The sequence below is a fragment of the Rasamsonia emersonii genome (assembly GCF_000968595.1).
Source record: "Rasamsonia emersonii CBS 393.64 chromosome Unknown ctg1118621760158, whole genome shotgun sequence".
Lineage (NCBI taxonomy): Eukaryota > Fungi > Ascomycota > Eurotiomycetes > Eurotiales > Trichocomaceae > Rasamsonia > Rasamsonia emersonii.
Genome location: NW_013563163.1, coordinates 1 through 13,875, shown reverse-complemented (window position 1 = coordinate 13,875; position 13,875 = coordinate 1). Strand labels below are relative to the sequence as shown.

Sequence of the window (13,875 nt, the reverse complement as noted above, 5' to 3'; positions counted from 1 at the left end):
CATGTGGGACCTCTTATCACGCCATAGACAGCAATTATCGATAATGGACTCTGCAAGTTTCAGCTGGGGGCGATATTAGCAGCAGCAGAGTTGTCTAAAAACTCAGAGGATTCTAGAGAGTAGAGTGGTCTGAACCACCTGCACATGACCTCTTCGATCCCGACGATCTGCTTCGACTAAACTAGCTAAACGGATTGCCACGTTGCGTGATACAACAACCATCAGGGACAGTCCCCGGATTAGCAATTCAGCTTCTATTCGCGTCGGGAGATCTGTTCAAACGGTGGACGTGTACGAGTAGGTACCGTACTCATATCGTACTCATTCAATGATGGACAATGCACTTCGATCTACAAAGCAACCCTGCTCGTACAGACTGCAGTCACGCACAGACCATGACTGCCTGAAATTCCAGTAAATTGAACAACAACAATATCCGCAACAAAACGAAAGACAGAGGCCCCGAGTCTCCGTGTCGAACAGTTCCTGACGCTTTGCGTTCACACCGTCAGGCCCGGTAACAGCGAGTATTGAGTCGGGTTGGCATCCTTCACTTTGCCATAGGCGTCTCGCACTGTGAGCACTCGGGGTGGGCCCTCGTCTCCGAAGAGCGGCGTGATCTTTCCAGATTCCAGCTCCTTCTTGACCTTTGCACTCAATTCGTTCCACCGCGCTCTGGTGTCTTCCTCAGCGTCGTAAGGATACAGCCATCGGTTCTACAATTTGACTCATCAGCTAAAGCAAATAACACTCTATTCTGGATTGAGCGTTACCTTGATTTTGATATCATCTGGATCGAGTTCTTCTCCGGAGTCCAGGTGTTTGAGTGCATTATGCCACCGGTTTCGCAGGTCTTCTCCAGACAGCTGGGATTGCCGTACACGGTCAAAACGAAGCTTCTCGTAGACTCTCGTCTTGAAGTCAGAATAAGTCATTTGCTCCAGTCTCGAGCTTCCAAAGAGACAAAATGGTGGTGATGGGGTCACATACTGCTAATGGCACATTCTCCCTTCCTGCCAACTTCAAGCATAGTGCTAGCACTGCTGCACTCTCTGTGGCTTGAGAAGCTCCCTGCGCGCTGGTCGGAAGATGTGGATGGCAGCTGTCCCCCAGGAGGGCGATTTTCCCACTTTTACTGACCCACGTAGGCAACGGCGCGCGATAACAGATCTTCCAGTCGAGGCAGCTGGGTGTCACCCTGATAGCGGATGTGATCGTCTCATCCCATCCTTCCACCAGTTTCCTGACATCATCCATATTTCCAGGCTGAAACCAACTCTCCTTGATGTCTTCTGTATCTTTGTGGGTGATGATCCAGTTAAACTCCTCGCCATCTCTCAGGGTATTCTGAACGAGGTGCATATCTTCGCCGATCCAGATATTGACGCAGTCCTGCTTCAGGAGTGGCTGACACTGAGGGATGTCTTTGAGAATATCACCCTTGAAGAAGGCGCGGTAGCACGCATAGCCGGAGCTCTTGGGAGCGTCGCTGAAGCCGAGGACGAGCTCTCGGGCTCGCGATTTGATGCCGTCGGCTCCGACGATCAGGTCCGCGTAGAAGGTCCGACCATCCTTCAGCGTGACGCTGGGGGCGTCTTCGTCGAAGGAGACGACTTCATGACCCATGTTGATGGTCATGCCCAATTCCTCGACGCGTTGGATGAAGCAACGGTGATAGTCGCCTCGATGGCCGATATATCCGGCCATATCCTGCGCGCATACGATAAGTATGTACTTTGATAGAAATACGGTACCGAATCACTCACCATCAACGGCTGGGTAGCCAATATCTTGCCGTCGTTCCACCGACGGATATGCATATCGGGGCTCTTGTTCCCGATGGCGATGAGCTGTTCGTACAGACCCCATCGCTTCAGCAGCTTGAGGGCGTTCTCGCCCAGACCGAGACTATCGCCGAGGCGCATGAACTCACGCACCTTTTCGAAGATCACGACCTCGAATCCCTGGTAGTGCATTGCCATGGCGCATGCGAGGCCGCCCAATCCGGCGCCGACGATGATGACCCGTGGACGGTCCCCTGACGGTCTTTCCTCAATCGCCATGTTTATCCAGAAACGAGACTCGGCGCAGACAGTCGCACAGGTAAGCAAGACACTATATCCAGTGTAAACTTTCAGCAACTCGATCAACAAGCACAACACGAAAATTGGGCCCCTCAATCAGACAGGAAATGAAAGAAGGAAAAAGAACTATTTGCCGCAGAACGGAGAGTAAGAGTAAGAACGAGCAGTCTCTGTGATTGATCGATCAATCGATTGATTGATTGATTAATCAACCAACCTACCTACCTATCTATCTATTAATTAACTAACACAACCAACACCATCGGCATTCGTCGTAATTATTTATCACCGTTTCTCATCATGTGGGGGTGGTGCACTACGGAAAAGGGAAAATATTCGGCGAGTACTCCGTACGCCGAGTCGGATCCTACGTACGGAGTAAGTATTAGTTCCTTGTAGGTAGGTAGGTAGGCTGTCTGATAGATTGTATGTAGGTGTGTATGTGTGTATTTATGGCGCCGCTGCGAAACTATTTCTCCGCGATGGTATCTATTAGGCTAGGAGGTATACTTGCCTAGGTGGGTAAGTACATACCTAGGTAAGTAGGTGCTTGTCTAGAGTAAGTAAGTAAGCTGCTTTAATTAACTAGGGATATTATTGTTTTTTGCTCTTTTTCTTTTTCTTCGTCATCTTTGTCTTTGTGTGTCTCTGGTCTTCTTTTTTATATTTGTTGAAGTCTGTTTGTTTTCTGACCCCATTCTCTTCTCACTTCCTCCCTAATCTCCTCTCTCTAATCTCCAATTGACATTAATTGAACGGAATAATTGTGTATGTATATAAAAGTTTTGATTGAAATAAACATGGTTGCGTAATATTTATGGACATACTGCGCCTCAATAATGATATTGGCTGCACGAGTTAGACTGTATGTACAGTACAGTAAAGTACAGTATGTACTTCCATCTGCCATACAATACTTTTTTCTAGGTAGATAGGTATGTGTGTAACAGGATCGATCGATGAAGTTGAATACTGCTTTCCTGCTTGATTGATTGCTTGCTTGCTACAATGAATCATACTAATGTGAGAGACTTCAGAGAGAGAGAGAGAGAGAGAATCATCAAGTCAGTCCACTTCAATGAAAATACCCCGTCGTAGAAGAAGCCATGATATCCTCTGACCCGTCCGCCCGCCACGTCTCCAGCGACAGCCAGTCCGGATCGACGATCGGAGATGGCCACGAGGTGAGGCAGTACGACGCCGGATCGTCGCTGTCGCCGTGGTCTCGCTGCGCTAGCGCTGTCAATGATGAGGTTGACGATGCTCCTGCTGCGCCAGAAGGAGCAGTGGTTAAGTTCGACGACGACGCTGCAGCGGCTGTCGCAGGCATAGGATTCTCGATCTCGTGGTCCACACCCTCGATGATGTGCAGCGTCCGCGCCGCGCTCGACCAGATGCTGCTCATCTTGCGGCAGCACTCGACGCAGTGGTTCAGCGCCGACGGCGAGAACAGCAGCGGGTACATGGACCGGTTGAACAGGTGCATGATCGCGGCCGTGAAGGCGAAGTAGTTGAAGAACGGCGGCGCGAAGCTCAGGCTGTACGACGATGTGAAGTGCTCGAGAAGGTTGGAGATGGCCACCGCGGCGGACGTCGCTGCTAGCAGGGAGGAGTTGTTGCGGCGCGTCTCGTTGAGGTTGGGCGTGATGCTGTACACACGGTTAGTTTAACAGGACGCGCAAGACTACGCGGCAACGTACAACGGCCGATGTAGCAGAATCTTGCAGTTCCAGAACAGCGCATGCATCATGATTACCACCACGGGAAGTCGGCTCCCCTGTCGAACGGCGAGGAAATCCGGTACCTGCGCTTCCCACTCGTCCAGGTGGCGTTCGTACTCGTGCAGATCCTCCCAGTCTGGCTCCTTGGATCCGACGGAGTAGAAGGTGCGGTGGATTCGGCCTTGTATTTGAGCTGAGAATTGTCAGCAAAAAATACAGAGACAGAGAGAATTCAGACTGCTAGACATACACAGCCGAATAACCTGCACAAAACACGACAGGGAAAGGTCCCGCGACCCCTGGGGACTGTCGTCGGGGAACTTGGTGTCAAAGTCCTCCTCGTGGATGCCGCACGGCCGGCCCTGCCACGCGGAGATGTATCGGTCTAGGACAAAGATCCCCCACCAGATGAGCCGCCGGATCTGGATTTCAACGGACGACATGTTCCGGAAGCAGCTTGTGTTCTTCCACACGGATGGGTCGCGGTGGAAGCCTAGGTCTTGGGCCTGGATTGGCAGTCAGTTAGTCGCGACATCACTGTTTTATATGCAGGTATATATATTACTTGCCATTCTGATTGCATTTCCTACGTACATCCAACTGATTGATCCGCCGGTGCCAATCTCTCGATACGCCATCATGAGCAGGGCCAGACAGCAGTTGATGCTGCTTTGCTCTGGACATTACAAGAGAATTAGAAGGACAACTCCGGAAGTGGGCCTTTGTGGACGAACTTACTGTGCTGTGCAAGAAGAGCCTCCGCCCGCGTGGCATAGGTATCGCCAGGGTCACTGTCCTCCTGCTGGTCGTGGTGCTCGACGAACCGGGCAGAGAGTGCGAACATCGACAGCAGGAGGACTTGCGGAATGCGCCGCTCCAGCTGATCGAGCGCAGATCTCCCTGCACGGGGGATCCTTCGTCGGTCCTTGCTGAGCTGGAACAGGAACGTTTCCTTGTGAATAACCGGGAAGTACGGATGGATATAGGCCCAGTAGGCGCTGTTCAAGATTAGTAATTTCGTGTCATGTAAGCTTCATATGTCGAGTAAGGATATGAGAAGAGTAGACGCACTCTAGCAGCTTGTTCTGCACTGCAAGACTGGGAAGAATACCGCCAACTACCGCGTCCGCAGCCGATACAATCTCGTCTTCAGTCCGGAAGGTCGTCCGCTTGCTGCGAGGCCAGAACCCCGGGTTCGAGAACTGCCAGAATGGGGACGCGAACACTCGAGATGCGGTGATCAGGTAGAGACCTGAGGTTGGTCCGTGATACCTCATCGTCATGTTCTCGTCTATCGACAGGTAGCCCAGCACCGTCGATCTCTCCGTCGTGCCATCCTGGGGACGGGGCGGTCGCGAGAGAAATTTCTGATGAACTTTTGCTGCGTCGACATCTTCTTCCCTCGCCTGACGTTTGTTGCTGTGACTGCTGCTGGAGGGCTCTTCTGGAGGCTCAATGTTGCTGCTGCTGCTGCACGGCGCACCTGCTCGAAGCTCGCTGACGATGCTCTCCAGCGACGCGAGCCTCTGCTCCAGCGTGTTGACATATCCCTTGGGCGGGCCTCTCTTCTTGACGGTCCGGAGGAACGTGCAGGCCACGTCCAGGAACCGGCAGTTCTCACACACCCGCGAGCCTGGCCTCAGCAGGCATTTCGACTTCGACTTTGAGCCTGTCCATCTTGTTTTTTAGCAATCATGCGATTGCCAGTGGAGCTCGGCAGGGGTTCGGTTTCTCCGCGGTAACATACAGTTATCGCAAGCCCTAGAAACCTTTTCCGCACTCTGGGATTCGCGTCGAGCTGGTACGGTTGAGGTTGCGGTCTTGTCCGTCCCAACTTCACGGTCTTCTGCCATTGACCTAATCTATCTACAATTGATCTTGCTAGTCAGAGAAACGATGTAATGTATGTGTTGGATGTGGTGACAGAGGTATGTACCTGCCAGGTGGAGCTTTGCTCCGCGTCGATTGATAACGGCGTTGGGATTCTTCAGACTCATCGCTAGTTTTGCGGGGGATTGCCGACAGTCTGGGGAAAGCTCTCTGCCCATGCGGGGATTCAACGGTTTCAGCGCGGCCATACTAGTATTGCCGGAGCGCAGGCAGTGCTGGCCCGGGGTTATTCCGTGTCTGCATGGCACAAGCACCTTGGACGGAGTATCGGATTATTAAACCTACGAGACTTGCGACAGCATGAGGAACCTGGGATAGAGCTGACTCTTTTCTTCATTGTTCTCGTGATCGCCATGGCCAAAGAGAGTAGTTCGACAGCGGGGACAGTCCCGCCCGTCCCCATCTTATCAGATTCCCATCATTCGGGCATCAGCAAACGCCTGGCAGAGGCAGCAAATGCGGCCAAGGCGAGAGTCTACGCCAACAAAACCGTATCGGGGGTGACACCGCGTAAGGGCGAGCTGCCTGTCCTGCCACCGGGAATCCAGCGCCAGACATTCAACACCGCCATTGAAGAGCTGAAGCGCACGCTGGGCTCAGAGCATGTCGTTATAAACGACAAGCCTCTAGATGATGGGTGGTATCTGGAACATCCGTAAGAGGATATCGAGCTTCTCCCATACTTGACGTGGTATACACAATTTCGCGTACTCACCGTTTGCTTGCATAGAAACACTCACGACGCTTTCCACCTCCTTGACCCCAATGAAACCGTCTCCTCAGCCGTGGCATATCCCGGCTCGACGGAAGAGGTCTCTGCCGTGGTGAAATGGGCCAACAAATACGAGATCCCTCTCTGGCCCATCTCCATGGGTCGGAATCTGGGCTACGGCGGAGCTGCACCTCGAGTGAGAGGAAGCGTCGTCGTCGACCTTGGGAAGCGCATGAACAGGGTCTTGAACATTGACCCGGAGCAGTGCTCCTGTCTCGTCGAACCGGGTGTGTCGTACTACAAACTCTATGAAGAAGTCCAGAAGACGGGCTATCCGCTCTGGATCGATCCGCCAGATTTGGGCGGTGGTTCGGTCCTCGGAAATGCTGTGGACCGGGGGGTGGGATATACTCCGATGGGCGATCGTGCGTTGTTTCTGGGGAATTGATTGATTTGATCAACTGCTAACATTTTCGCCAGATTTCGCAAATCATTGCGGGTTCGAAGTATGAAGACACCCAGTCCCCTTGTTGCCTGGTCCATCTTGCGATATTGACAAGCGGACAGGTCGTTCTACCCACCGGCGATGTTATCCGGACAGGCATGGGAGCCTTACCCGGCCCTGGTGGTGAAGACAATCCGACATGGCAGTCATTCCAATACGGCTACGGTCCCTATGTCGATGGCATCTTCACGCAGTCCAATTTCGGCATTGTTACCAAGATGGGGCTATGGCTGATGCCCGCGACGGAGCATTTGACCTTCATGGTGACGTTCCCGAATGACGACGATTTTGAAGACATCATCGATGTCATCAGACTGCTGATGGTCAGGAGGATCTTGGGAAACGTTCCACAGCTGCGACATGTGATTCAGGAACTGGCTGTCACGGGGAAGAATAGAGAAGAGTTCTACCGGGGTGAAGGGCAGATTCCTAGGGAAGTCATCCGCCAACATGCGTCGAAGATGCCTTGTGGTGATTGCTCGTGGATATTTTATGGTAGAATGCCGATCTCTCTCTTTCTCCTTTCTTTTTCTTACTTCTTAGGAAATCTTGCTGATCAGCTGGAGCAGGTACCGTTTACGGGTCTCAGAAGCAGATCCAGGACACCCTCGCGGTCGTCAAACGAGAGTTCAGCAGAATTCATGGAGCGCGGTTTATCTTCCCTGACGATGTCCCGCCGGACCATTACCTCCACTCACGAGTACGAGTGTGCTCAGGCGTCCCAGAAATCCGCGAGCTGGAGTGGTTGAACTGGAAGAAGAACGGAGCCCACCTGTTCTTCTCACCGATCTGCCCGACCAAGCGACAGGATGCCCGGAAGATCATCGACATTGCAGCCCGTATCCACAAAGAATATGAATTCGATCTCTTCCCGACGTTCTGCATTGCCACGCGTGAGATGCACCTGATTGTGAACATTGTCTACGACCGAGCAAACCAAGACGAGAAGCGCAGAGCGGTCGCCGCGATCCGGAAGATGATCGACGAATGCGCTGAGGCCGGATATGGCGAGTATCGGACACATATCTTGCTAGCGGACCAGGTGGCGCACACCTATTCGTGGAACAACCAGGCGTTATTGCGCTTCCATGAGACTCTAAAGGACAGCCTTGATCCCAAGGGCATTCTTGCTCCTGGACGGAACGGCATCTGGCCGAAGAAGTATCGAGGCCAGGGTTGGGAATTGTTGGGGGAAGGCAGGAGTACTTCGACAAGACCAAGTCACGGCTCTAGGCGTAGCAGAAAACAGCTTGTCCACTCTGTAAAGTTCACCAAAAAGAATAGTAATTGTGATGGATACTCTTGAAGTACAGTGCATATAAAACAAGGAGTCAAGCTTTGCACTTTACGCCTGTAGCGACAGGGACTAAAAACTTCCTTTCGCACTCGAAAGTAAAGGACATAAAATGTCATTTTTCAAGTCATATTACCGATCAGACGTCCATATCTAAGCATACTACACCAGAGAAAGTACATCTGAAAATGGTAGATCCGGTGAGATATATAAAATTGTAACCTAACCCTAGGCTAACGTTATACAGTACTTTCATCGCATGCAGCAAAATGTCCAGCAGGTTAGGTCCAAATCATCACATCTGAACTCGCCAAATCGCATACATCTCTGCTACTAGCATAGAATCGAACCCAATGCTCTGACGTCTTGTTAGCAGAGTCCATAAAAGCAGAATTTGTGACAACAGCGACAGCTGAATGAGAAGATCAGAAGTCCCTTACGTTCATTGAGGCAACACCACATAGGTGTGCCCCTGACACAAGAGGTACCAGAAATATTTTTTGTGGTTGTGTATCATCATGGCATCCAAAGGCAGTAAAAGCGACCAGGAGAAGTAGCACTAACCTTTTCTTAAGATCGCTGGGAGCGACACAGTTGTCTCATTAGTACAGTAAACTGAGGCTTCTTATTCAATGGTTAATCAACAAGTTTCTGCGAGCCATGAAAAACTCGTTTCGCACCATTTTCTTACGAAAGAAAGTGTTGGTGATGGAGTCCGAGCGGAAGAAATAATCGTCGGAGCCGGGAAAAATTTAAGCGAGCAGACAGCCGGTCACCTGACCCACACACTCCACACCCGCACAAGGGCTTTTGGCTTTTGATTCTCAACGCTCCTCCCTCACCTCGCCAGAGAAGAGATCTTGCAACAGTCGACAAGTCGTCAACCCCGCACGACAAACAATCCAAGATGGGTCGCCTTCACAGCAAGGGCAAGGGTATCTCTTCCTCCGCCATCCCCTACTCGCGCACCCCTCCGGCCTGGCTCAAGACCACCCCGGAGCAGGTCGTCGACCAGATCTGCAAGCTGGCCAGGAAGGGTGCTACTCCCTCTCAGATCGGTGTCATCTTGAGGGACAGCCACGGAATCGCCCAGGTCAAGGTCGTCACTGGTATGCATTCACCCTGATTGATTGAACTTTGGGAGTTGTTTGGCTGGTGCTAACCATCCTGCGATACGTAGGTAACAAGATTCTGCGTATCCTGAAGTCCAACGGTACGAAGCGAGCCTCAATTCCGATCGCTGTAGCAGGATGAAGAGATGGAGCGAAAGCGAGGATTGGATGGGATGTTCGCTCGCCGCTAATCGCGAGTGGTCTCTGTTTCCTCTCCTCTCTGCCGCTTCAACTCGAAATCCTAAATTGAGTGTGCAAAATCGCCTGCACATCTCAATCATATGCCTCTGCTTGGCTAGATGTAGGCTGACAGAGTGATCTTGTAAATCAACAGGCCTCGCTCCCGAGATTCCCGAGGACCTTTACTTCCTGATCAAGAAGGTGAGCAGACTTCAATTATTCACGTTTGTCAAAAATAAGGTGGTCTTTTGGCTAATCTCGCACCAGGCTGTTGCCGTCCGCAAGCACCTTGAGCGCCACCGCAAGGACAAGGACAGCAAGTTCCGCCTCATTTTGATCGAGTCCCGTATCCACCGTCTGTCCCGCTACTACAAGACCGTCGGTGTCCTGCCTCCCACCTGGCGGTACGAGAGCGCTACTGCCAGCACTCTGGTCGCATAAACGTGCTACTTTCTGTTTGCCGTGTTTGGTGGTTGCGACGGGGAAAAAAGGTGTTAGGCATTTTTTTGTTCTGGAATTGGACATTCCAGATATCGTGGAGGAGTTATGACGAGCCCACTGGCCATCTCTTGCGATGACTATTAATGGCAGGATGATTCGACCGATCGTGTCGGTCGCGGTGGTCTCGAAAGGAGCTTCCTTGCTTCTAACGAAGTTCACGACTCTCTGTCTACCCTAGCTTTTTTCTTCCGGACAAGAATACCAAAAAATAAAATAGATGATGAATATATTACCTTATCAAGGCGTTACTACTGTATCAAGATCAATTTTCTATCCTACTTAGCCATTGCTGTTTTCCTACCGAGTATTTCTATTCGTAATTCCTTAGTATTATTAAGTCTTAAGTAGCATCATCATCATCAACAACATATCTTCAAAATCTATAACTATACATATCTGACTTCTCGCGCCACCGCATTGCAGAGTTCAACCCTGATGCCCGCCCCCATCAGGACGTGAATCCACAACCGCTGCGTATCGCTCAAGCGGTCATTCTCCGATTTCACCTCGGCGAACATGACCTCCTTCTTCTCGGGACTCCAGAGGAAGAGATCCGGGATGCCGCCGCCGCCTCGCTGCTGGTACTCCTGCGCCAGGACCTTGCAGACCGTCGCCAGCGCTTCGCCGGGAAAACACCGCACGATCTCGACCAGGTCGTCGAGTTCGAACGTCCAGTCGACGCCCACGATGCAGGTCTGCTTCGCTGATTCCCGCGCGTGCACGTCGCGGATGATCTGTTCCGCTTCGCCGTTGGCGAGCTGCACAAGTCTGTGGTTGATCTCTGATGCTCGGCAGGGGTAGAATGCGTCTGTGTGCAGGTCCAGAGGACAGGTCTGGAAGGGGGTCTGGAAGACGTTCGGGACGTAGGTGAAGAGGATGTCGTAGAAAAGATATCCGAACTGGCATTTTCCCCCGCAGGATTGATAGTCAGCATTTCCTGTTTCTCTCTCTCTCTCTTTTTCAAATCTTGAACGAGTAAATCTTTATGCATAGAGGAACTTGGCTTACCAATGTTCGTACAATCCCACCTTCTGAATGATAGCCCTTCCAGCCATTGTCTCTGTACCAGTTCAGGCACATGTTCTCTACCCTGCATTCCCCTCCGCCCCCTCTCTCATCTACCCAAGCTGTTGGCCGGCCTCTTTTCGTCGGTGTGTCGCCATTCGTCTTGGATGTACTCCGTGTGGGAGAATCTTCCCTCTTCTCTATACGGATACCCTCCACAACCCGTTCCAAAGGCTTCGCCAGCATGACGTGTCCGAAGTCGTGCTGCTCTCTTTTTACGACTTTCAGCGTTCTCTCCAGCTTCATTATCCGCTTCTGCAGGTCGTAGTGATAGATGATGTGGCAGTCTGGGTCTTGAAGCCCCCGCTCGCAGGTTTCGAGGGCAATCCGCTTCCAGTGTTTTTTCTGAGTGTCCTCACTGCGCCCCTCAAAGGGCGTCAGCGCCCACATGTAATGTTCCTCAAGAAGCGCCTTCCTCTGGTACCACGCACCCCGCCACGCGGGATGAGATAGCCGCTGGTCGAGCAATTCTGTCAAGAGCTCATGCTCCCTCTTGTGCTCCTTAAACCTCCCAAGAGCATGCAGACCCTTGTGGATGATCCGAGTGTACACCCAAGCCGGGGAGAAGCGGCGCAGATAGGCCCCTTCGCCGCTTGTATATATCGTATCTTCCTTGCGCTGCTCCTGCTCAAGCAGCGTCTTCCAACGTGGGTAGACTTTCTCGCTGAGATCTTTGATCACCTGGAGTCTCTCAGGCGTGGTGGTGCCGTTGAATTCTAGGATGTTGTCGATTTGGAACTGCGTCCGTAGGGCGGCCTCAAATTCTAACAGCGCCGCTCTGGAAGGAAATATCGCGCTAGAGCGCGACACAATATATTCTGGGAAATTCTTGCGCGAGATTTTGGCAAGGATGATAGTCGTTAGTGACTTCTCTGTCCACTCGGTTGAGCGGTAAAAGACCAGATGCACACGTTCGAAGAGCTTGAGCGGTGCAGATGAGAGCCTGATACAGTCTCCGGTGTGGTCAAGAATCCTCCGCACGAAGTGGCTGTCTCTGTTGGCATTCTGACCTTGGGGCTTGCCATTCTCATTGCCCCAGTCGAGGCCAGTCTGCGTTTGGCTTGCTTGGCGCAGTGCTGTCAGGAGCTCCTTTTTGTTCTTTCCTTGCACCTTGGCCTCTTTCGCCAGGCCCTTCAACTCTTCGAGGAGAAGTAATGTAGATGCTTCTTCCAATGTGGTGATTTCCTCAACTCCCTCCGCGAATCTGAAGGAATCGCCCAGCGTAATCCCTTCCAGAGGTTCGAGTTCCACAGGATAGTCACTCACACATGCCGAAGCAGCCGGGAGTGCACGAACTTGCCTGAGATCGGCGACCGCCCGAGGCAAATCGGCTATGTCCTGATGATACCCTAATTTATTGATCCGATGCCATGCCGCGGTCTTGCGAAGGAAGAGCCGTACATATCTTTGCAATAGGAAGCAAGAAAACAACATAGATTAACATCATCGTTCGTCATGTAATTGGCCAGACTGGATAAGGGAACATACAAATATTGGGCTTCATACGACAGACTTCGCCACTGTCTGAAGACCTCCATCTCAGCTTCGTTAAATAGGTGCGCCTCTTCATCGAGGACAGTATCCAGAGCGAGATTGAAGGCGTCCACATAAATGGAGCTTCTGCCTTTCCGCCATTTTCGTTCTCCTAGCCTTTCTTCGAGGCCGGGTTCTTCCTCTGCTGCTGCTGCTGCCGCTCGAGAAGCTTCATACTCTTCGATAGCCTCCTGGTCTGTCTTGACGGGCGGAAGAGACGTTTCTAGTTCCGTCTGACTGCTCGTAAGATGGTGAACATCATCACTACCATCTGCCGCAGAGGTGTCCAGAAAGTCCGAGGCCGGAATGAGGTTTTCGGATTCTAGGAACGGCATAGATCGACTCCTCTCGCTATCATCTCCTATGTCACTGTCATGTTTGCCTGCCTGATCATTTTGAGCCACTGCTGACACCGCAGTCTCGCTATCAGACCGCTTGATCCGCTTCAATGCGGGGCGCTGCGTCTCAAAGTAGTCCAGCAGGGACATGCTTGCATTTTTCTTTCCCCAGCTGCGTAGAATTTACTCGAACGCGGTTGAGTCAGCATCCCCGGATTGAAGACTAAAGCAGTATAAAAGAGCAGGGGGAAACGAAGTCTCGAGAGCAATCCCACAATCCATGTATCTCCGAGACCCCTCTGGATTGCCAACATAGGCGCCTTGGACGTGTTTGTTCAGACGCGTGATCACCTGACTTTAATGCCTTGGTATTGCTGTTTACAGTATGGTCCGTGACACGGGGGAGTCTTAGTCATCGTATCTAACGTAACGTAATCCACCACCGAGCTGCGCGGACCACCGAGCTGCGCGGCCACCACCTCGGCCACCCCCTATCATCGGATTTATCGCGATTTACCAACGCACCGCGTCATGGCTGATATATCAAAAGAAGGGCGTATGCAATTAGCACTTGAAGCCTATAAGAAAGGTCTTTTTCCATCAAAAACTGCAGCTGCCAAAGCTTTTGACGTGCCTCCAAGGACCTTTATGACACGTGTTAATGGGACTACTGCTCGCAAAGATTCAACTGCAAATTGTCGCAAATTGACAGATACTGAAGAATCTACACTTTCAGCATGGATTCTTGATATGGACCGACGTGGTTTACCTCCACGAATATCAACAGTACGCTATCTAGCGCAATTGTTGCTTTCTGCGCGGTTATCTTCACCTCAAGAAGCTTCTATTGGGGAGACTGGGTAAACCGGTTTATCAAGCGCATAAAGAACTTTGCTCTAATACAGCCGAAAGTACGATATCAGCGAGCTAATGCGAGATC

At 51.6% G+C, this 13,875-nt stretch overlaps 4 protein-coding genes across 4 annotated transcripts; 2 read left to right on the top strand and 2 right to left on the bottom strand.

Moving 5' to 3' along the window:
* Positions 1-500: 500 nt before the first annotated feature.
* On the bottom strand, positions 501-5,883 carry T310_4761 (Nitrogen assimilation transcription factor nit-4; the record flags this gene model as incomplete). Its single annotated transcript, XM_013472364.1, has 16 exons — positions 501-716; positions 774-866; positions 991-1,710; positions 1,767-2,115; positions 2,306-2,313; positions 2,460-2,500; positions 2,619-2,638; positions 2,912-2,947; positions 3,173-3,733; positions 3,785-3,998; positions 4,056-4,311; positions 4,400-4,479; positions 4,544-4,803; positions 4,877-5,474; positions 5,553-5,651; positions 5,742-5,883. 16 exons carry the CDS (start codon positions 5,881-5,883, stop codon positions 501-503), a joined length of 3,693 nt encoding a protein of 1,230 aa, XP_013327818.1.
* Positions 5,884-6,048: 165 nt separating this feature from the next.
* On the top strand, positions 6,049-8,218 carry T310_4760 (Glycolate oxidase; the record flags this gene model as incomplete). Its single annotated transcript, XM_013472363.1, has 5 exons — positions 6,049-6,350; positions 6,426-6,832; positions 6,888-6,913; positions 6,975-7,407; positions 7,482-8,218. 5 exons carry the CDS (start codon positions 6,049-6,051, stop codon positions 8,216-8,218), a joined length of 1,905 nt encoding a protein of 634 aa, XP_013327817.1.
* Positions 8,219-9,113: 895 nt separating this feature from the next.
* T310_4759 (40S ribosomal protein S13) lies at positions 9,114-9,939 on the top strand (the record flags this gene model as incomplete). Its single annotated transcript, XM_013472362.1, has 4 exons — positions 9,114-9,315; positions 9,395-9,619; positions 9,653-9,699; positions 9,766-9,939. 4 exons carry the CDS (start codon positions 9,114-9,116, stop codon positions 9,937-9,939), a joined length of 648 nt encoding a protein of 215 aa, XP_013327816.1.
* Positions 9,940-10,385: 446 nt separating this feature from the next.
* Positions 10,386-13,085, bottom strand: T310_4758 (uncharacterized protein; the record flags this gene model as incomplete). Its single annotated transcript, XM_013472361.1, has 3 exons — positions 10,386-10,952; positions 11,008-12,469; positions 12,553-13,085. 3 exons carry the CDS (start codon positions 13,083-13,085, stop codon positions 10,386-10,388), a joined length of 2,562 nt encoding a protein of 853 aa, XP_013327815.1.
* Between the last annotated feature and the right edge of the window lie 790 nt (positions 13,086-13,875).